Here is a 23,277-nt window from a genome sequence, read left to right as displayed (position 1 = left end):
AGAAATGTGATGCATTGATCTTTTAATTGACTCCATTACTGATACAAATATTAAGTATTTGATGCAAGCAATCTCAATGATGTGGGACTTGCCATTTCTTCCTGTTGTGAATTTATTTAAGAAAAATTTTGACCTAACATTCAAATATAGCCCATCACGTTAACTAAAGCTTCCCTTCCCTATGTGGTTCCCTTCTCTAATGTTAAATCACTTGCTCTTCACCTTTCTGACCCAAAACACAGCACATCCCACATTTGCTGGTCACATAAAATTTACCAGTCTGGAGAAATGGCTCAGTGGTTAAGAGCACTGGCTCTTCCAGAGGACTGGGGTTCAATTCCCAGCACCCACATAACAGCTCACAACTGTCTGTAACTCCAAGATCTGACACTCTCATAAGACATACATGCAGGCAAAACATCAATTAAAATAAAAATAAACTATTTAAAAAAAACTTATCAGTCCACACTAGAGATACCTTTCTAATAATATGACCTTGTAACTTCAAAATCTCCTGATGATACTCAAAATGTACTCTTTCTTTGCTTTGGGAGTTATTTAGCTAATGCATTCATTCTTAAAATTAAATACTTTTCAGTGATTTCCAGACAGCATTGTGGATTCATCTTAACTGTGGGTGAGCAAAAATAAAAGTAAAATTGAAAGAATAATAATAATAACAACAACAACACAGGGAGATTACAGTTGTTGACAAGCTAACACAATAATGTTTCCAACATGGTTGAAGTAAGCAGTTTCTCTATCCATACTGCTGAGTTGAACCTTGCCTGCTAGGATGGTCTCATCCCAGAATGATTTGCAAACTTAGTGTTCTATACAACCTATGACTACACTACAGTAATCACTACACAGGGGAACCTACTGGGCCATCACAATCCAGTCACTGCTCACTTTCAGTGAAAACAATGGTCAATTTTTGTGATTCTTTTCTTTCCCTATATAAAATGTTTGTTCTGATAAAATCTGCTATAAAGTGTTTTTGTCTGTTGAAAGTAATTTTAAAAACCATATGTTTATATTGTACTTTTAGTTCAGTTTTCTTAGAATTCAGTTTTATTCTTCAACCAAAAAACTACATAACACTTCATCAAAGACAGTTGGCAAAGTGATGGTATATGTGATTCTCCTTTAAACAAATTCAGACAAAACATGGCTCCTGGAAAACAGTCTCTCCCTTACTACAGACTGCAGGTAGAATCAGACCAACCAGCAGAGTCTTCAGCTCTGTGATTCTCTGTGGCTATAATATCTAGTAATTTTCCTACAGGTGTATGACTCACCTTGGTGAATAATCCAAGACTCAGATCTATAGCTGTTTTCCTCTGCTACTGCAAAACCGTGAGGATTCATGGAATAAAGAGTATTTCAATAATAGCCTAATCAAGATATAATTAAGAAGGATAATTTGGCACCAAAAGTATTCCATAATACACATCAAAGATACTTCCTTACCACCTGTTCTTTCCCTCCATAGTGCAGGTGTGATTCCTTTATAACATAACTTTGATCTCCAAACCTACTTCTGACACCTGACACCTATGTCTCTTTCCAGTTCCCACCAGACATACTGCACACTTCATTTATGTTTATGTAGATGATCACATCACGTCTGTTAGCTGCACATTTTAAAAGTTGTAACCCAACTGGAACTTTATCCAAGTTTCCTCATGATATTTGTGAATCGATTCTTTTTAAAGATTTATTTATTTTTATTTTATGTGAAGTTGTAACCCAACTGGAACTTTATCCAAGTTTCCTCATGATATTTGTGAATCGATTCTTTTTAAAGATTTGTTTATTTTTATTTTATGTGTATGTATGAGTGTATGTATGTATGTTTGTATGTATGTATGTTTGTATGTATGTATGTATGTATGTGCACCATATTCATGCAGTGCCCTCAAGGGCCAGAAGAGGGCATTAAATCCCCTAGAACTATAATTAAAGAATGTTGTATAAGCTGTCATGAGGGTACTGGGAATGGAACCTGGGTCTTCCCCTGCAGTGGCATGGATAATGATTCACGGCACTAGGTATTAATATTAAATATAATTTTTTTCAGGGAGAAGTCACTTACAGAAGAAACAGATGGCCACCGCAGGTTTCCGCTCTAAGGATCTGCACAGGCTGCTCTTCTGTGACCCACCCAGAAGCAAGAGAGAGATGCTCTTCTGTGACCTGCCAGAAGCAAGAGAGAGCACTGGGGTCGGGGACCCCAGATCTAGGCCTACACTCCATCATGTCTGCACCTGTGACCACACCCAAATGGGTGTGGTCAGTGCTACAGGTGTGAGTGGGGTGGATATCTCACTATACTCCACAAGGGCAGTAAGCTCTCTCAGACACTGAGCCCCAGAAATTGTTTTTAGGGATGGATGTTCAGGGAAAGTATCATGCTTTTCTAGTACCACAAGAAAGAAAAAAAAGGAAAGAAACAAGCAAACTCTTTTCCCTCTAACATTTAGACAATTCCAATTTAAAGAGCCACCAGTTAAATAAATCCCAGTCTGTGGGAACTAGACACCCTGAGCTGGCTCTCAAAGGCTGAATATTTACACATAATGTTGAACAGGGAGTTTCTCACTCTAAGCTTGGAGCAAGTAACAGCATCATGATATGCATTGCTGGGGTGTTTTCAAAATGCGCTGACCCACTGGAAGTTTCCAAATGGCTGCTATGTATACTGTTAAAGACCATCTGGCTAGCTGTAGATAAACAAGCTTCAACATATGGGCCATAGCACATACACAGCTCTGCTCCACCAGTGCAGAAAATTGAGAGAAGGTCACTCTCGTGATATGAGTAAGTCATGAAAAACAAGTGGCCCTGGGCAGTAGCTCTGCCCTGAGATGTACACAGAAGACTCAGCAGCATTTCCTTCCCTGCTCCTCATTGGGCAGGCCACAGCATTGAAAGTCTCCTCACTTCTTCTTGTAAAAATAATTAAAAGTGCCAAATCAACTCTAGTCCTCCCCCTCTTCCCTTCCCTCTTCCTCCCCCCTTCCTACTTTTCTCCCTTCCTAACAAGAAACATACAGTACATGTCTACCATGTATATGTTCCCACCATGTTGCTCAATAAAAGGGGCATATTGGCTGTCTTAGTGTTCTGTTGCAAGGCAAAGACACCATGACCACAGCAACTCATAACGAAAGGCGTTTCATTGGGGCTGGCTTACAGTTCAGAGGGTTAGTCCATTATCATCACGGTGGCAGGGAGCTTTGCAGCACACAGGCACACACGGTGCTAGAGAAGGAGCTAAGAGGCAGGACCAGAGACCCTGGGCCTGTTTTGAGCATTTGAAACCTCAAGGCCCACCCCCAATGACACACTTCCTCCAAAAAGGCCACACTTCCTAATAGTGCCACTCCCTATGAGCTTAAGGGGTCCATTTTCATTCAAATCAGCATATTGGTGATGAAGACACATGACAAGTGAATAATGGAAAATAAGAAGAATATCCCGGGCAGAGGGGAAGACCATGCATAAAGGTCCTGACATGAAAAAAAAAAATCATCTACTGTTTAAAATAATTCAAGGCTTGCAAACATCTGTATCCATTCCACTGAGAACTTGGTTAATAATTAAAATGCTGAAAGGAAAATTTCTGCCATCCCCAGGTGGGAATTCAAACAGTTATTATATTTGCACAAACTATTTGAAAAAAATGATGTAAATTTCTAACTCAGATTGGTGAGCTCATGCCCACAATCAGCCTAATAAAACTATATGAAAATATGATTATCAAATACATACACAGGCATCTCATGGACAAGGCACCTTGTAAGTGCTTGATCAACTTATGTCTGAGCTAGTTTCCAACAAACCCAGGAGAAGCCTGAGTACCAGGTTCCATATTTACTGACTAAAACTAAACACAGAGGCAATTGTGACTCGGTGTCTCTTACAAGTACTTCGCTTCCCAAACATGGCTTCCCAATGCTCAGCCTTGCCAGAAGATGACAGCTCATCCCCCAAAGTAAGAAAAGAGATTAATCCTCACACTCATTCTTGCTCAAACAGCCATAAACCATGTGGAAAATGTTTACCTCAATCATTTCTCTCAGTTCTTAGTTAAAACAAAAGTTGTGCCTTTGGCAGAGACAATTTACATCATACAGGAAAGATTAATTATTAGACATGTTCTCCCTTTCAATTGCTACGTTTTCCTTCCATTTGCCTGCCATGCATCTAAAGTGCAATGCATAAATGGGATCCAGCCCCAACCCCTGAAGCTGCAATGAGACAGAGTTCAACACTTGGTTATTAAGATCAGGCAGGATAAGGAGCTGGTTTGAATAGTGAAGGTTGCAATAAGAAAATTAAACAAATACAAAGTCTAAATTGATCCCACTAACTAGCCACAAGGCCCTGAAAGAAAGTAAACCATCCCTCTTGGCAACCTGTTACAGTGTTGTGTTCTGCACTGATGACCTGATAAATGGCTGCTAACATCCTGATGACAAATTCCTTCAGAGTAAGGACTATACCACTCCCATCTTTGTCTTCTCAGTACTGCCAATCCTGATGGGAGCAAGAGCCCAGTATTTATCAAATCATGAAACAAACACCCTTTAATTTAAAATTTAAAAGCTACTAAATGGATAAATTTCTACATTGGAATTTAATTTATTGCAAAGCTGTCAATTAATTGTTAGGTTTTGTTTTTGTTGTTGTTGTTGTTACTGTTTTTAGACAGTGTCGCCAGATGTAAACTTATACTATCTTCAGACTGTTCTCCCGCCTCCGCTTCCTGCGTGTTAAGGTAACAGGTGTGCGCCACCACTCCCAGGTAGCTGTTAGGGTTTTAGCAAGCACCAGCACCGAGTATGCCCCCTACCATCCTTTGTAGAGTAACATGTATGACATCAGACCTTTTATTAAAAACAATTGCTTATGTTTCTTTATTACAGCTACAAATAACCTTTATTTGATGTAATGTAATAAAACATTTTCAAATTTAACAACATGTATCTGACATAATTGTTATTTAAATTATGAATATAGGTATATACGGTCACTCTAGCAAATCTGCGGCTCAGAAACTTGTACACACTTTGAAAGGACGGTGCCTATTTCTCCTTCACAGGAAAGGGGCCCTTCCCTGTGTCTCATAATAAACGTCGTCAGTGACAGCTGGAAGAAGTCCATAATCCATGTTGGAATTCATTTATCCTGTGAGAGGACAGCCTCCTTAGTTGTAGGAAAATAATAATTCTCTTTCAGTTCTTTTATCAGATAAAGGTTTGCATTCATTCCCCCCTTGTAGACATGGTTACTCTCTGATCTATGCCCTTCCATCTCCTTCAGCCACAGCACTACATAGTACCATTTAAAGGGTCCTATCCACAAAAGAACCATTCTGTCTCCTTACCTGTCCTGATGTTGACCATTTTTATTGAGGGCAGGGTGTAAGAGGACAGAATTCATCAGGCACACATTTGATTTAAGATACAGAGAACACAGAGACAAATTCTCTACATGAAACAGAATGGTGTTCTAGAGTATTCACAACAGGGGTCCAGGTGACCTTCGATTCACACAGTCCAGTTGGATGAACATATTTACGCTGTCTCCGGAAGCACCGCCAACATTCATGGATATGCTATTGCCAAACTCCTTCCTCAGAACACACAGTTATAGAACGGCCCTGTGGGCTCCTTGCACCCTTGTAGAAGATGAGAGTAAACAACATGCCAAGAATCATGTTAATATACAATGCAGATAGGTGGCGCTCACTCTTCTCCAGTTACCATCCTCTCTCAGAAGCCTTCAGGAGTGTGAGCCCAAGAAAAAGCTTTCTTCCGGTTTCCTGCCTCTTTCCATCCTGAGATCTGTTCCTGAGTTACACCACAATGATAGGGGATTTAACAGTGGATGGACACTGGTAGGAAGTCACAGGGACCCTGCAGAAAAGCCAAAGTATTTGACAAAAGCTTTGGACAGACACTGCTCTGGGGAATCACTTGTATTAGCTGATGACAGGTTTCTGTTTTCTAACATGGACATGCAACACATTCAGCACTATGCTTACTGCAGTTTGCTTGCAAAGACACCCTTCTATCACACCCCAGAATTGCACTGTCTCGTGAAGGACTCCCGAAAAGTGACCACGAAGCCTACACTGGAAGCATGGGAGTTGTGCATTAGGAGTTTCCCCTACTCACATGAATGTGGACTTGTGGAAAGCACCAGAAACTGCTTCCCTCGAGGAACCCAGCTCTGTTAGTGTGCTTACTGCTGAGATAGCTGTCTGACACTGAGAGCTATTTTCATTTAAACACAATATCACAGATCCACAGGGGAAAAAGGAAGAAGTCGCCATCTCCCCCAAAATACACTTTGTACAACAGATCACCCCCTGTTATATTTCAGCCATGCCAAGAAGACAGAAGCCATGTTCCATTTTGAAGTCTCAGCCAATGGTTTCGTTGTTTCCATCTGTTTTGCACTATTTCATCTCCTGCATTCCACTCTGGATCATGTATCGTGACCTTTATCTCTACAGTGGTCAGAGTTTTGTCTATAAAAGAGACAAAGACAAGAAAATTAGGTAGACCATAAGTGTGGGTTTTATATTGTGGTGGGTGGATTTTGTTTTTCTTTATTATGGCAGTCAGTGATTTCAACCATTGGGGACTTGTAAGGTTTCATGAGCCTCTCTAATGGGGAAGAAAATGTAATGTGTCAAAAGTTGGGTAAGTTACCAAGCCCATAGTCATATATTTGAGAATGAGCCCCAAATAAGCATTTAGAAATCTTTTATAATATAGATGTATCCAAAAATGGCTTTGCTTTCAAAAAGAACTTAAAATCTTTACAATATAGTATAACCTTCCCCCTACTTGAAAATAACGACTGCTCAAAGAATAATGAGTATGAAAAATAGAGGAGGCATTATCAAGGCTGGAAAGATTAAGTAAGGATGAGGTGGAATGGGGGAGGAAGGAGTGTAGGGAGGCTAAACCCAAACGAAAGATGTATTTAAAAGCCACACTGAAATCTATTTTGTAAGCTAATTAAAATACAATTTTAAAAAAAAGAGTTTGAAGAAAGGTATGCTGCATAGGTGTAGATAGCTGCTCCAAGAAGCTGTAAATTATTAAATGAAAATCCCAGTGCCAATGTAGGGTACATCTCTGTGAGGTTTGGGTTGGGAAGCCTGAGAGACACCAAGCAATTCAGACTACTGCCATTTCCGTGGTTGCTTCCCAAAGCTAGGTGATAAGACTGTGCGGAAGACACCACATACTTTGGTTGAAATGAAAAAGGAACTGACCTGAAAAATTCCTTTTGGATGGCTAGCTTTCATACTGCCAAAAGATACAACACAGTCTGATGGTGAAGAAAAGTCATCAACAGTCTTGCCTACTTATAAATCCTTCATTCTACAGTATCCACCTACCAAACTAGATGTGCCAGCTGGTGATACAGTGGCATGATGGCTATGGAGCTAACCAAACACCCTCTGATTAGATTTGCTCTACAGGAGGGAATTCATTCCTGTAAACCTGATCAAAAGGTCATGGCTACTCTCAGCCTGGGTCAGAAAAACTTCTGTTTTCTGGGAGAACAATGGTTAGAGACTCGATCAGTCAAAGTGCTGGGAATAACTGGTCACTGAATGCCCAGCCCTAAGTGATACACCTATATCACTCTTTCTAAGCTCGAGGAACAGGAAAGAATAAGAGAAAGAGGGAATATAAAAGCAGGAAGATGGGGGAAGTGGCTATGAAACGCATCCTCTGGACATGGCATGGCTACTGCATTCATAAACTCCCAGAAGTGGCAGTCACCTGCACAAGACTGGGTCCATTAACATCCCATCAGGAGTGGGGAGGGACTTATAAGGTTTAATGGTTGCTGGGGGAGAAGTTGCATAGCCACTGGAAAGTAGCCCTTTCTAACGGAAATATCCCCTCACCAATGCTCAATAAAGCAACACCAATTAAATGCAGTGGGTCACACACACACACACACACACAAAACAAATATGAAAGTGGGTTCATGGGGGTTTGAAAAGAAAGATGCATTTAGCCAAAGAGGGTCAAGAAAGAATAAGAATGATCAAAGTACAGAGTACTTTCTCTGTCTGTCTCCCCCTTCTCTCTTACACACACTCACACCCACACACACTCACACCCACACACACCCACCCACACACACCCACACCCACACACACACACACACACACACACACACACACACACACACACACACACATTACTTCCACTGAAAATCATCACCCACTTCAAACTTAGAAAGATATGGCCTAGGAACTGACCTTCCCAGAAACCAGAATCCTGCTCCCTCCCGGCCTGTCTTCTAGACAGGCCATAGAAAAGTTTAAGCCAACAACTGAGACAGTATCCATTCCCCTAAGATAGACCCACACTCCCACAATGCCATATTTTCACAGGCCTTGACTTACCACAAAAACACTCCGTTTAGGAGCTGGTCAAGGTCACAAGCCCAGGACTTTGCTTCAGTTTAGCCTCCTGTCCCTCTTACACTGCCCCTATATCTGAATCCATTTATCTGAACTTCCCTTCTCAGCCCAGTCTCTCATGTAAGTGTGGCGATGGTTGAATTTTCCTGCTGATAGAATCCACTTCTCCATAAGTCACAATCTCTGGCTTCGACCCTCAACCTCACACAGTACTATCTGGGAAAAATTGCTGTATTTCAACCAAGTCCAAATTTCATGGGCTGGAGTGGAGAAAGAAAACAACTGTGTCCTCAACTAATGAAGCTCTGGATACAATTCTAGCCTGGGACCCTAGGCTCTTCCCACCAAGTGGAAGGAACATACTCAACATCCTCTAACTCAGTTTTGCCCCCGCCAGTTCCTAAACTCTACTGAATTCCCCCTGTCCAGCACCATCTCCTGAGCTCATCTTTCCTCACCACCCACCTGCTAGCCAGAGGGATGATTTAGCGATTCCAGGTCCCAGACTGCTCGGATACCATTAGCTTCTCTCCTAGAATCAATGCTATCTTCCTGGTAGAGTCTCCCCCAGGGCAGAGACCTCCCATCTTCATTAGCTTTATAACACACACTCCTTCTGCTATTGCTAGGCCCTCTGTCCACCACGCCCACTATAGCCCAGGATCACTCCTGTCAAAAACCTACCTGGCTCCCTGGAATCGCCCCAACTCACTCAACTTTCTGATATCACTGAAGACATGTTCCAGGTCCCTTGGCCTCCAGCTGTCACTGGACTGGCCTGGCCTTCAGCACTGAGCAACTCCTATCCCAAGCCCTCCCCCTACATCTCTTCTTATTAAACCCTACCACCTTGATATCACTTCTTTCATGATCTTGACATGTAAATAATCTTCCTAAGAACACCCCTCAAGCCTTGTTTTTACTGTATACTTTTCTGTGCTGTTTGATTTTACATTGTGCTACTTGTATTTGTTACCAGCTAAAGAAAAACAAACACAAAAGAACGTGGTGGAAGAGGACAGAGCAAGGGCTCAGTGGGTGAGTGTGTAGCATGTTGAGGCTCCTGACTTTGATCCTCAGCATTACATAAAACACTACATAGACCAACACCCTTCCTGCTTTAAGATAATTAAACTCTGGATAACTGTAAAACATGGAACGAAGACACTATTGTCATTACTAGTTGATTATTGAATAAAGGCAAAGCACTGAACTTGAACTTCAGGCAATGGGACATGTTATGTGAAGAAAATGTCACTGTGAGGTGTATGTCCAGGGAATAGCAAACTCTTTTTTTGCTTCTGTCATTAAGACAGGGTCCCATCACAGACACCCAGGGTTGCAGGGGCCTTGATGTTTCTTTCCAGTTTCCCCTGGGATGTAATTTACTTCATTTCTTTTAAATTACCCCTTTCTACAAAGAAAGCATGCAATAAGGTTGAATTCCAAAGCTGCAGCCTAAAGCCTGGAGCAGCAAATTGACAGAATTCATGGCAGAAACCCAAGGTTATTCTGCGATGAGTCACTGCTAAGACCCACTGCAATTGATGGGGGATTAGAAGAGGTCCTTTGAAGAGGAAGACAATACCATCACCAAGGAGAAGAGAGGAGATGGAAAGGAACAGCTGCTTCAAAACAATTCCATGATATTCTTTTAGAGCAAAGTATTTTAGAAACTCCTTTTCAGTACTGCTCATAAATGTTGCCAAAGAACATGGTCCTTGTGGACATGATACTTAAAAGCAATTTGTGGCAGTTCAAGTTCATGAGCAGAATCATTCATTAAAGAGAAAGAGAAGATCCTTGCTTGTGTCAAGTCACATTGTTACATTTTGTCATTGCCTTTATTTACAAACTTGTGAAATAGTGAAAAGATTAAAATGATAGTAGTGAATTAAAATTACCAGTGCAACAGTATTCACAGCCTTTTCCCCTGTATTCACTCCGTTACCCCAAGGAAAATTCTCGAGTGCCTGATGGACTCCTAAGGCTCTGGTTTTGCTAATTAAGAAAATGGGAAGAGATGGGTAAATATTTGGAAGTGACAACATACAGTCTAGATTGATCACACAGAGAAAGAAGGAAACTGAGGTGTAGGAGAAAACATAATGGAGTCAAGAAGACCAAGCAAGAAGCCAAATAACACACACCCAAACCCAACCAGCCAGATAGGAAGCAAAAGGCAGGAGAAGTTATAGGGAATTTCCCAAAGTCCTCAGGTGGGCCACCAGATGTGTGAGGAAGCTGAAAAAGTGGGAGGAGTCTAAGATCTCTCCATTGCTCTGAGCTGTGGGTTGCATGTCTTTTGTCACTCTTCTGGAGACCACAATGACTGATTACATCATCATTCAGACATGTCACCCAAGATAATAATATCAAACAAGTTAGAAAAACATGAGACTTAAAAGCAACATATGTCACATCAAATCAATTAGCAGCTTTCCAATTAGTGTTTGCTTGAATGTAACTGTGCAGTGTGAACCAGGCAAGTTCTAACTTTGGTCGAAGATGTCTTTTACACTCAAGTGTCACTAACCTCAAGGGCACTTAAACTGACAGGAGTGTCAACTTCCAGAGGTGAACACTGTTACACAATCTTTCTACCCATGCCATGCCTGGTGCTGTATCTCATACACAGAAAGCCACTCAGTGTTTCGGGTAATACCAGTGAAGGAACTCTACCTTCTGTGTCTTCCTACACAGTGTCACTGAACCAGTGCCCCTATTTTGATGGCTCTGTCCACTAGCTACAGAAGAGATGAATGACTTACTACATCAACGTCAGAGCTTCCAAACTTCTTTTCTGCTGGAGGCTTTTGTACACATTGTAGGATAGCTGGCAACTTCCCTGACCTAAACCTAGGAGACGACAGTTCACATCCAGGCATACTCCAGTAATGACAACCAAAAATATCTCCAGACATTGCCAATCATTCCCAGGAGAAGAGGTAACAATTCCTCTGAATTGAGAATCTGTTGCCTATGCTTAAAGTCCAAATCCTTGGGGCTGGCATAAATCATTAGTAACAATTTCTATGACATTTCTACTCTGATCTCCAACTGTTTTCTCACTCTGGAAATTTGTCAAGATCTCTGCTCTGGCTGGTCTGTCCTTTGCATTAGCTCCTACATTAGTGACTCTACACAAATGTCCCTTTTACCTGGAGTGCTTCTCTGTTCACTGTTAATTATAAATGCATTAAATAGCCTCAAAGATTCGCCTGTTAGGAAGTCTTATCTGATAGGATTCATGTAAGCACTTGCTAAGTTACTTTCTTCTCCATTGAGTGACATGGCTTCTGCCTGTGACTTTCATCATTATACAACAAAGCTGAGTGTGCATGTGCTGTGGTAGATTCTGGCCATTATAATGAAATATCATAAAGTGATAGTTTATGAGAATGTCCCTTATTCCTGGAAACTAGAAAGTCCATAGCTGTTGAACCAGTAAATTTGCATCTGTGAGACTCTCTGTCTCCTTCATAAGCCAATTCCCTCTGTTCCCTTTTATAAGGGCCCTCATGACCTAGTCACTAGAGTCACTAGTCACTCTAGTCATACAGTCCCCACCTTTTGATATGGCTGCATTTGAGTCTATATTTCGACATATAAATTTGGGGGGAAACACAAACATTCAGATCACAAAAGTATGTTTCTGGACTTGTATATGGTCACAAAGTATATGTTTCTGGAATTCTATATGTATATACTTTCTATAGAAATACATGAACAACAGCAACAATGATGTCACATTTTATGTATCTACCATAGTGTGTACCAGGCATCAAAAAAAACTGAAAATGAATATTCTCACATTGGTGCTGATAACAAAACTACCTGGTATAGAGTTCAAAAATGGCTGCTATATGAGCATACAATAGTTCTAACAGTAAATACATCCTAAAGTTGATGGATATTTTTAGGCCAACCATCTTATCTTATTTGCATATCTAACATGGTTATAAATTCAAACTGAGAGAGATGTAATTAGGCACAGTAATTCTCTCTTAAATCAAGGGACAACAGACTAGTGCTTGTGGGCCAAATCCAGCTGGCCATCTCTTCCGTAAATTAAGTTTTGTTGGTACATACCCATGTCCTCTTGTTTACTTAAATGGATGACAGTAGCAAAGATGAGTAGTTTCAACAGAACCATATGGCTTTCAAACGCTTAAAAAACTGTTTGGTCCCTCACCATATAAGTCTGCTGGCCCTTGTCTGGGACTAACAGGAAACAACACCCAAGCCTCCACACTATCTAAGGACAGACAGGCAAGCATCCTTGTGCTTTATTTGAGCAAATTTATTTTTGTAAAGGGTACAGTAGCATGAAACTAAAAGCACTTCTGAACACAGGCTTCCTGGGCTGAAATCCAACTCTATCAATCTCATCTGAAGGACCGTGGGGAAATGACTTGATCTCACCAAGCTCTTGTTTTATCATCTTCAAAATGGAAATGGAGAAAACTAGCTCATTGTAAAGTTTTGAAGTTTCCATAGTATTAATCCCACGGAGTTCTCAGTGTAGTGGCTGAGAATAGAACCTTAGTCAATGTGTGCTATTATTATTTCAAACAGGGAAACCTGTTTGCATCATGTTTTTAAAATTACTATTCTTATACCTGAAATATCTGCGAGTTTATTAGATAGACTAATCAGTAAAATTATCCTCAAGTCTCCAGAGATATCAAATAAAGCTATGATTAGGACATCATCAGCACTCTCCTAGTTTGCATACTGGCTACTGAACGAGCCCTCCTGTCATCTGCCCTCCACACCATTTCCAAAGGTTTTCCTCAAACATAATCCACATTGAGTTACTCCTAAGAAATGAAACCAACACACTCTCCTCTTTCTGGCCAAACAATCCTGGTGCCAGGCAAAATAACCTAACTACTTGTACCAAGAAATAACTGCTTCCAAGGGATTCAGAAGTACACCAACAAAAATGAGTTACTCATCTACTCCCTCACTTTCCCCTACTCACTAATACAAAGCTATTTTATCCAGAAATCTATAGTTTTCATCAGTTCACCTTAACAACATCCAGTCCAACTCTTATCAATGGCCTGGCTTTATTTCCTGTATTTGAGAAATAACTAGGATTCTGTCCAGATGGGACCCTCCTACCGTACAGCATGTCTAACAAACTTGGCTCATTTAGAGTAAAGACAGCATCCTAGGTGTCTTCATAGCACACATAGCCCACACATAGCACACATAGCTCCAGTATTCAGTAGTTCTCCACTATCTCAGACTAAATTCATCTGACAAGTGGAATTACATGATGATTAAGGGCACATGCCCTGAGATTATTCATTCCACATCTATGTGATCATAAGTCAATTATCCTATATCAATTACTCAGAGCCACAAATTAATCCCCTGAGAACTGGGTAGCAGGAGAGCTCCTGCCATTGGTATTCTACAACTGTCAAGCACTGGCATAGATTATGCAAACTAAAATCTAAAACATAGCTCCTTCCTTAAGAATTTCAAAGTGGGGCGGCCGGGGGGTGGAGGAGAAGAGGAATACTCATTCAGTGGGGTCATCTAGATTTGAAAGATCCTGGGGGGGGGGTTGCTTACACTGAGTGTTCTAGAAGCTGATGTCACATGCTAATTGTTTTAAATGCTGCCTTTTGTATTGTGAATGATTTCAAATGTACAACAGAATACACACATTTGAAGTAGAAGTGAACACAGTGATACTAACCCCAGTTCAAGAACCGGAACTGCTATACTCTCCCAACTTCCCATTCTAAGACAAATGCTCTCTAGTATTTGAAAGACGTTGGTCCTAGGATTGAGATTATGTGGGATATAGACTCAGTTGGGACATAATTATAAGACACGCCACTTGCCCAGGCAAGCTGACAGGGAAGGTCCCTCCAAGATAAAGCTTCCCTCCAACCTTCTCTGCTCTATTCTTTCCTACTCCCATTCCTCAGTGCACAAGGACATCTCCTCCACCAGAACTTTCTATGATTTCATCCATCGAATCCCCTCTACATAACCTTTTCTTAAAAATAAAAAAGTCTTCATTTTATCTGTTCATCTGCCTTTCACCTCTGCAGCAATAGGTGAGTTACTTGTAGTATGTGAGTTACTTATAAAACTCCCAAGTCCTTATCACCATCAGCCCTTTGTAGTACATTTTCAGATCTCAACTCCCATTATCCCTTGGAGTGTCAGGAACATCTTCCAGACAATGTCAAAAACTGGACAGCTATGACAGGAATTAAGTTCCTGGATACCAAGACAGGAAGCACTACCCTGTCTTGTCCCAGCATGCCATCTCCTATATATGGATGTAGTTCCAAACCAGAAAAACCAAAAGAGGCATTTCTTCCTCAAAAGACGCGATTCTCTGGGAACTATGAGATCACAAAAACAAAACAAAACAAAACAAAACAAAACAAAACAAAAAAAAAAAAAAACCGTTTCGCCACATGGAAGTACAAAGGCAATTAAAATGCTAATATCATAGGAATTCGGATACAGGGATGGACAAACGTTAGCTGTCATTTATGATGAAAGAAATGGAGAACATCATCTTCCGGGCCACCGCCAGTCATACGAACTGAAATACATCGGACAACCAATCTGCCCTTCCCTTTCAAATACCTACCTATCTTGGGTTTTTTTATTGTTGTTTTTTTGTTTTTTGTTTTGTTTTGTTTTGTTTTGTTTTTAACCTCAATGTGAGTGAATGGAGGTATTCCGAATTCACACCTTTCTCTGGTAGAAAATAAGCTAACCACTGATTCAGGGAGCTTTCCCCAACATTCAAGAAGCTGCACGAAAAGGGGTGGGGGGACATAAAGGATGGTAGTGACAAATGACCTTACAGCACAAACTCGGATTTCTCAGGCCTCTCAGCAAGTTTCAGGGCCTCGTGCATGCCTGCTGCAGAGAGCTTCCGGTTGATATTCCTGTACTGGCACTGGAGTAGGCTGCGGTAGGTGGTCCTCAGGTCCCGGTTGAAGAAGGCATATATAAAAGGGTTAATGAGAGAGTTTGCATAGCCCAGCCACAGACATGTCCTCTCTACCCACAGCGGGATGCAGCTGCAGGCGGTGCCACAGATAAAGGGCCTTGCTGTGGACAAGAGGAAAAACGGCAGCCAGCACACTGTGAAGGCTCCCACGATGATCCCCAAGGTGGTGGCTGCTTTCTGTTCCCTCTTGAAGATGGAGATGTTTTTCCTTTCGTGTTTGAGCAGTCTCGAAAGGTTTGCGCACTCTTCCACCTCCTTCTGGAGCTTCACCACACCATTCAGGGAGATGGAGCTCTCCGGCTGCGAGCGCGGGAAGCCTGGGAACTTGTGTTTGGCCGCGCTCTTCCTGGCGGCCTTGTAAATCTGATAGTACATGAACAGCATGACCGACATGGGGATATAAAACGCCACGGCGGTGGAGTAGATCGTGTAGCCAAAATCCTGGCTGATCAAGCACACTTTGTCATCGTTTACATTCTGAGCCCATCCGAAGAGCGGAGGTAAGGTGATGGAAGCTGAGAGAAGCCAGACCGACAGAATCATTTTGGCCATGCACCTGCCATTCTGCCTCACAGGGTATGTGAGGGGTCTCGTGATCCCAAGGTACCTAGCGGAGAGATGGAAAGATAAGAACTGAATACAATCATCACTGGCCACCCGGGAAGTGCTACCAGCCAGGCCCTGGTAGCAATCCTCACAACAGCCCAGTGGGACCATTACTTGCATTTTGCAGAAAGGTAAAGTGGAGCTCTCTCGTACCCTACCTGTTTTATTCCAGGTCATTCAGTCGGACGGAGGTACTGCCAAGTTTCAAATACCGTTTGGTAGAGTTAGCCCATGTTTTACTTACACCTTGTAGGTTTTGACCACCTATGCAGCCAGGGAGATAAAGATGAAATGCCTGCACTCTCCCCATCAAACTCTCACCATTCAAACTAGGCACGGTTAAGACATCACTCCTCATGTGCAAACATCTTCCCAGCTCAGTAAAGGTCAGTCAGGCTGATACTATAGGCCCCCTCATCTCTACAGTCTTAATTCTGGCCAGCTTTTAAATCTTTCCAATGTCCCCTTTGCAGCAGAGCAGGGGTATCCCCTTAAGATTGCCGATTTGTGAGCCATTTGAGGACTCTCAGAATTTGGAAATGAAAGCAGGAGTAGGAAGTGATTATTTTGTTATCCCCATAAAATTCTCACAAAACGATGGCATCAGAGGAACAATATTTGAAATTAAAAGCAGTTTGCCGTGTGCTCCAGTCTGAGATGATCCACAAGAAAGGGATAGTTCTCAGAAGGCTGAGGCAGTGTTCCCTCTGTTTGCTTCTAGAGAGATAATGAATAGGTCTGCGTTTCTTTTACCAGGGATTTACAATGCCGAAGGGACAAGGCAGACAGACAAAACATGCGCGGTGAGATGTTTGACTAAAGGCTTAATACTTGTAAATGTTTGGAATTGTTCCCTATATATTTAATGGTCTTGAGAAAAGCTTGTCATTCTAGTGGTGTTTTGCTCCTGTTATGTGTACGGAAGATCCACTACAAAAGTATGTAAGAAAGGGTTGTCAGCTTACCAACCAACAGCTCCTTTTCTGAAATTTCTCAGTTGGTAGAAAACAAAACAAAACAAACCTGCTAACACCCCTGATGCTTAAAGTTATCCCACAGAAGTTCAAGGTTATGCTCTTTTTTGATGAAAATTAGCATTTCTACATTGTTTGCAAAACAGAGATACAGTAAAAATAAACAAGTCAGATTTGCTTACTCACCATGAATATCTAGCTCTTCATTCCTTCAATAAGCATGAGAGTTTCTGAAATTGGCTCTAAGGTCCCCAGAAACCAAAATTGTTCAAATCCCCTAAGTGAATATCACATAATCTACTTACACAGAGAGAGAGACTCAAATCATGTCTAGATGACTTATAATACCTAGTTGGATATAAACAACTGTAGATAGTTGCCATAGTGTATTGGGAATACTGGCAAAAAGGCCAGTCTGTACTTGTCAGGAAAGATACAGTTTTTTTAGGCCTAACCATTCAGCATGTAATCTGTGGTTGGCTTCGTCTACTGATGGAGAGATCACAATACAAAGGCTTGACCATATTAATGGAGCTGTTCCTATATTCCAGGCACTGACTTAAATATTGAGTATATAGCAATAAATCAAATAGACAAAATGTTTTGAAAGCAGCACCAAGTAAAATTATGAAGAGCAAAGGGAAGGCTGTAGCCACAATAAGTAAAAAAGGGATTTTCTGTGCCTTCCGGGGACTTAGGTATTCACAAGCTTTGCCTCTCCAATTCATAGTAAGAATTCGCCACAACCACAGGCTTATCAACTGAAGTTAGAACCATGTTTTGGCTCCCCAAAAGATTAAAAAAAGACAAAGGATGGTTTTCCTAAGAAATAAAGAATAACAACAATGTGGATAAATCAAGCAGGTACTCATCTGAAAGCTTCATGCCTACTGGCTAGCTTTCATAGTGTTGAGGGTATTATGCACACTACCAAAAGGGGGGGATAACCATCAATCATACCCATCTATAAGCTTTAAAGAACCATATTAACGACTAGTCTGGATAAAACATGTGGCATGTACGTCATGGGAGTAACCAATCAACTTCTGATTATACTCAGTGCCAGTTCCACCAGTTAAAACGCATACCTGGCATAATTATTAGGGCCAAGAACTTGTGGCTAGATAGGCCTTAGCAGAGAGTCTGCTATTATGGGGATCATTAAAGAAGAGGGAGCAGGAAGATTTGAAGCCATTGGTGGTCTTCTGGAATTAGAAGGATGTTGCCATATATGAGCTCACAACAGTTGTGATAGTATGCAAAGGATCTGTGCAAGCTCCAGCCAGACAAATTCTCACTAGGGCTGTAGGGAGGTGCTCAGATAGCTCCACTCCTAGCTAAAGAGCTATTGGCAATTGGCAGCTGCTGAGAGAGGGAGAGTCAGTTTTCTAAATACCTCTATCTAGTAGATCAACCATGACCCAGAGGAAGTCCACATAGACAAGAATATATAGGCAGCACAATTCAGACTCCATGGGTTAAAAGTAAAAAGGGGACACAATGTTGACTGGGTAGGAAAGGGGTAGATCTGGAAGGAGCTGGGTAACGGGGTGAGCATGATAAAATCCATTGTATGAAGTTCTTAAAGAACTTGTTTAGAAAGAAAAAAGTACAATAGAGGTTGGAACTATTCCCTTCACGTGAGCCAAGAAGAAGAGTAACAGGGAAGTGACAGGAGACTAGGTACAACCTTCAAAAGCATGTTCCAATGATCTAGTTCCTCAAACTAGGTCCCACCTCCTGAAGTTTCAAGAACTTCTTGAAACAGTGCCACCTTCTGGCGAATAAGCACATGACACATGAACCTGTGGGGGACATTTCATACTCAAACTACAACAATGTTTATCTGAAATTCAAATTTAAGTGAACCTCCTGTAGTGTTGAGCAAAGGGGACAAGACCAGGCTGGAGAAACCCACCTGACCTGAACAAGGGGGAACTCATGGACCCCAGACCTATAACTGAGAAACCAGCATAGGACAGACCCAGACCCCCTGAACATGGGTGTCAGTTAGGAAGCCTGGACAGTCTATGGGGCCTCTGGTAGTGGATCAGTATTTATCCCTAGTGTAAAAATGGACTTTTGGAGCCCATTCCACATAGAAGGATACTCTCTCAGCCTAGACACACGGGGGAAGGCCTAGGCCCTATTCCAAATGATGTGACAGACTTTAAAGATTCCCCCATGGAAGGCCTCACCCTCCCTGGGGAGCAGAAAGGGGATGAGATAGGGGGTATGTGGGGAGCAGGGGAAGAGGGGAGGGAGAGGGAACTGGAATTGACACGTAAAAGAAGATTGTTTCTAATTTAAATTTAAAAATTGTATTAAAAAAGTGAACCTCCTGTGTATTGTCTCCTCTCTTCTATAATGGTCAACCAAGGATGACAGACACACCATGTCATAATTTGCTTCTTGCTGGCACATCCTGTCTGATTTAACACTTTAGGACTGTAGTTACCAAACAGCTCCTGAGAAGTTTTATGAGAAAGAGATATTTTTTTGACAATCTATCTCATATATTCCTATTCCCATTGTTCTTTTGTGTAGTTACATACATGTGTACTTACCTATTTGATAGCCTCTGTAGAAAATGCTTCTGGTTCTAGACTGTTTCTGCATTTAGATTACAAAAATAACTATACAATAGTTCTAAAGGAAAATCAAGATCTGTAATAAAATACTGTACTCTGAGAAAAGAAAAAACCAGAGGAATAAATTCAGAAAAGAAAGGAGAAAGGAAAATGAGCCAGGAAGAAAGAATCCGGGGGAAAGGAAAATATAAAGAAAAAGAAAATATGAGAAAGGATTTATTTGTTTTATGTAGAACTGTCTCAGCAGCAAGCTACAAAAACAAATATCTGGAAAAAGTTTAAATAAAAATGACCCCCCAAAAAAAAATACATTGGCACTGATGGGACCTCATGATTAAACTGATCTTGCCATAAGTCTGAATGTAGTTCCTCCACTAAATGTGGTTATGGGCCTGCCTTTAATTTAACCAACCAATACAATCTCTAGTTCACCAAGAACTAAGGGAACTGGGGATAGTTCACATGGTTCCCCAGGTGACCACCAGGTGGCACTGAGACACCACCTTACACCTATTTATGGGGTAAAGGGGTATAAATGAGTTGGTGGATGAAATGGGTAAATTCCAAGGAGACAGTAGAATTGCTCAGGGCAAGAAGTTATATTTTATTTGGATGGCTGCAAAACAAAAAGTTAACAGTCCCTGAATTCACAAATTCTTAACCATCTACTTAAAGGCAATTTAATGTACTTCTCTTCACATGTCCCTTGCCACCAGAACAAGGGACTATGTATGCTTCAAGCTCAATTGAAAATTCAGCCTTTCTCCTGTCTCCATAAATAATACAGAATTCACAAATAGTTGACATCAGAGATTAACCAACGGCATATTAAATGATATCTCCCAACTCTGGGCAATCTCATAAGAGTGCCTGCCCACACATGTTAGCCCACTTACCTAACATATTTCAGGAATGGCAGCCAGACCATAGTCTGCCCTCGGTGTACTGTTATGGAATAATCTTTCTGTACACTGTGGAGTTGTGTCACTCAGATTGGTGTAATAAAAAGATGAACGGCCAATAGCTGGGTGGGATTTTCATGGCAGAGAGGATGCTGGGAAGAAGGGGGAGATGCCAGAGGACACAGAGCAAGCAGCATGGGCATTACAACATAAAGGTAACCAAGCTATGTAAAAGAATGTCGATTTTAAAATATGGGTTAATTTAAGTTATAAGAGCAAGTTAGAAACAAGCCTAAGCTATCAGCCAAGCTTTCATAAGATTAATAATAAATCTTTGTGTCATGATTTGGGAGCGGGCTGGTGGAACAGAGAAAGGCTAGCTACAGTGTACAAATTATATTCTATAAACACTGTCATGCTTTGACTGAATTCTTTTAAGTCACACCCTACAATAAAGAGGTTCCCCAGCCAGATTCCATTTAGTGAGGCTTTAGAAAGTTAAAATCAACTGAAAGATGGCATACACATGCCAAGTGTTCCCTAAAGTGTCTGCATATAAGACAAATAAACAAAAGCCAAAAGCTTATATTTGGTTAATTTAAATATAAATGTTATGAAAGAGATTAAGTTCTTCAACAACCAAAGACTTTAAATATTACTAAAAAGCCTTAAAAATGGTCAAGACCTACATGAAGAAATTTTAAATGTTATTGAAACGCATAAAAGAACACTTAAATCCATCAAGAAACATACTTTTTGTCTTTAATGAGAGTACCTAGTACTACGAAAGTGCCAATTTTCCTTTAATATTTATAATCCTTAAAAATATCATCCAGCCCCAGTTGAGTAACATTCCAGGACTTCACAGCTTGAGTCAGTGTGTAAAAATGGACGCGTAACCTGAAAAGGAATAGCAAAGTGATCGCTATCTCATGGAAGCCAGTATAAAAGCCACAGAGAAAAATTGTTCTTATGCAAAATGAGTATGGGTGATGTGCTGAGCTTTGGCTAGATGGCAGAATTCTTGTTTAGCATGAGCAAGGTCTTGAACTCAATTCCCAACCACACAGAAACTAAAAACTACAACACAATAGATCCCATGAGTCACTACTTCTTGGACTTTGTGGCTAAGAGGAGGTGTGATATGTTGATAAATTGGTTCAACTGTATGGGGGGTGTAAAATGAGCCATTTTACATCAGTAATAAAAGGCTAAATAGGCATGCATTCTGTCAACTCACGGGCAAGCAGGGTTAAAACAACCCTTGCCTCTTCTCTTTAACCTTATTAAATACAGATCTCAGATGGGTCAAATATTACCATATCAAAAAATTAAACCTTAAGACTATAATGAGAAAATATAGGGATTCCTCCAATACTTCGTGATGGAGTACTCTTACCTATAGGACAAAATATTGAACTATAAATCATACATTTATATGTTTTATTTTAAATGATGATGACTGGTGAGATGACAAAGAGACTAAGAGCACTTGTTGCTCTTGCAGAGGACCCAAATTTGGGTTGTGGCAGGTGGCTCACAACTACCTGTAGCCCACCTCCAGGGGATATCACGCCCTCCTCTGGCATTCATGGGCACCTGCATGTACGTGTGCAGTACACAAATCACACATCACACACACATCACACATCACACAAATAAATAAAATGTAAACCTTGAAAAACAAATGGCATTTACTTAAATTTTAAAATCCCTACAGGAACAATTAAAATCAAATAACAAACACCTCCCAGCAGCTCCAGAACTTGCTAGAGACCCAGGGGACAGATGAGTCCTGAGCCAGGGTAAGTGCAGCTCTCAGACTTCACTAGAGGAGTTTCATTGTGCAGTGCCCAACAATTAACATAGAATTTGTCAAGGTGCACAAATAAGTGACTGTGGAGTCATAACCACAAGTGGGACTTCTATATCATTCCCTCTCCAAGGCTAAGGGACTGGGTAGGTTGTAAAAGCCAGAAGTAAGGAAGAACCAGAACAAACCAGTGTACTCTGGACATGTCAGAGCCACTGCTTATGAGGTCACGACAGCTCTTGTTGCCTGCATAAGACCTGAACGAGATTAAGCCAGTTAACATTCAAGCATGGAGTAGGAAGGCGTTTGTGAGCCCCCATCCATAACTAAAGCGCTTTGGGCAGCTAATCGCTTCTGGGGAAGGGAGAACCAATTTTCTTTAAGGATATATGTCCTGGTATGTTGACCACGTTCCAGTGGATGGCCCTACACTCAGAAGAATATGAACAGCACATATTGGAGTAAATGGGTTATTAAATACTTTTAAGTAAACAGGAAGCTTGAAGATAGGGAGATGGGGATTGTCTTGTTTAGGGTTTTCATTGCTGTGAAGAGACACCATGACTATGGCAACTCTTATAAAGAAAACATTTAATTGGAGTGGCTCACTTACAGTTTCAGAGGTTCAGTCCATTATCATTATGGTGGGGAATAAGGCATTGTGCAGACAGACAATGTGCTGGAGAGATAGCTGAGAGTCCTACATCTTCCAGGAAACAGAATGTCGACTGAGACACTTGGCAGAATCTGGAGCATAGGAAACTTCAAAGCCCACCCCCCACAGTGACACACTTCCTCCAACAAGGCCATACCTACTCCAACAAAGCCACACTTCCTAATAGTGGTACTCCCTATGAGATTATTGGGGACCAATTACTTTCCAATGGGGGAGTTAAAGGGAGAAGTTGAGGGTGAATAAAA

At 41.2% G+C, this 23,277-nt stretch overlaps 1 protein-coding gene across 3 annotated transcripts in view; it reads right to left on the bottom strand.

The window, feature by feature from the left end:
* Window positions 1-5,401: 5,401 nt before the first annotated feature.
* The window catches only part of Htr7 (5-hydroxytryptamine receptor 7), a 113,180-nt gene continuing 95,304 nt past the window's right edge, over window positions 5,402-23,277 (bottom strand). For 2 of the 3 annotated variants that reach the window (XM_027406351.2, XM_027406349.2), the window contains exons 2-3: window positions 15,322-16,077; window positions 5,402-6,544 (exon numbers count right to left, since the gene is read on the bottom strand). In XM_027406351.2, the coding sequence (XP_027262152.1) occupies window positions 6,502-6,544; window positions 15,322-16,022 (744 nt within the window). In that variant the 5' untranslated portion in view covers window positions 16,023-16,077 and the 3' untranslated portion in view covers window positions 5,402-6,501. Of the gene's footprint in view, window positions 6,545-10,177; window positions 10,472-15,321; window positions 16,078-23,277 lie in introns of those variants that run through there. The other variant, XM_027406352.2, reaches the window with a different exon arrangement.

Source organism: Cricetulus griseus, chromosome 3, assembly GCF_003668045.3.
Source record: "Cricetulus griseus strain 17A/GY chromosome 3, alternate assembly CriGri-PICRH-1.0, whole genome shotgun sequence".
NCBI classification, from domain to species: Eukaryota; Metazoa; Chordata; class Mammalia; order Rodentia; family Cricetidae; genus Cricetulus; species Cricetulus griseus.
The sequence above is the reverse complement of the archived record's forward strand: the minus strand, read 5'-3'. Positions and strand labels throughout refer to the sequence as shown.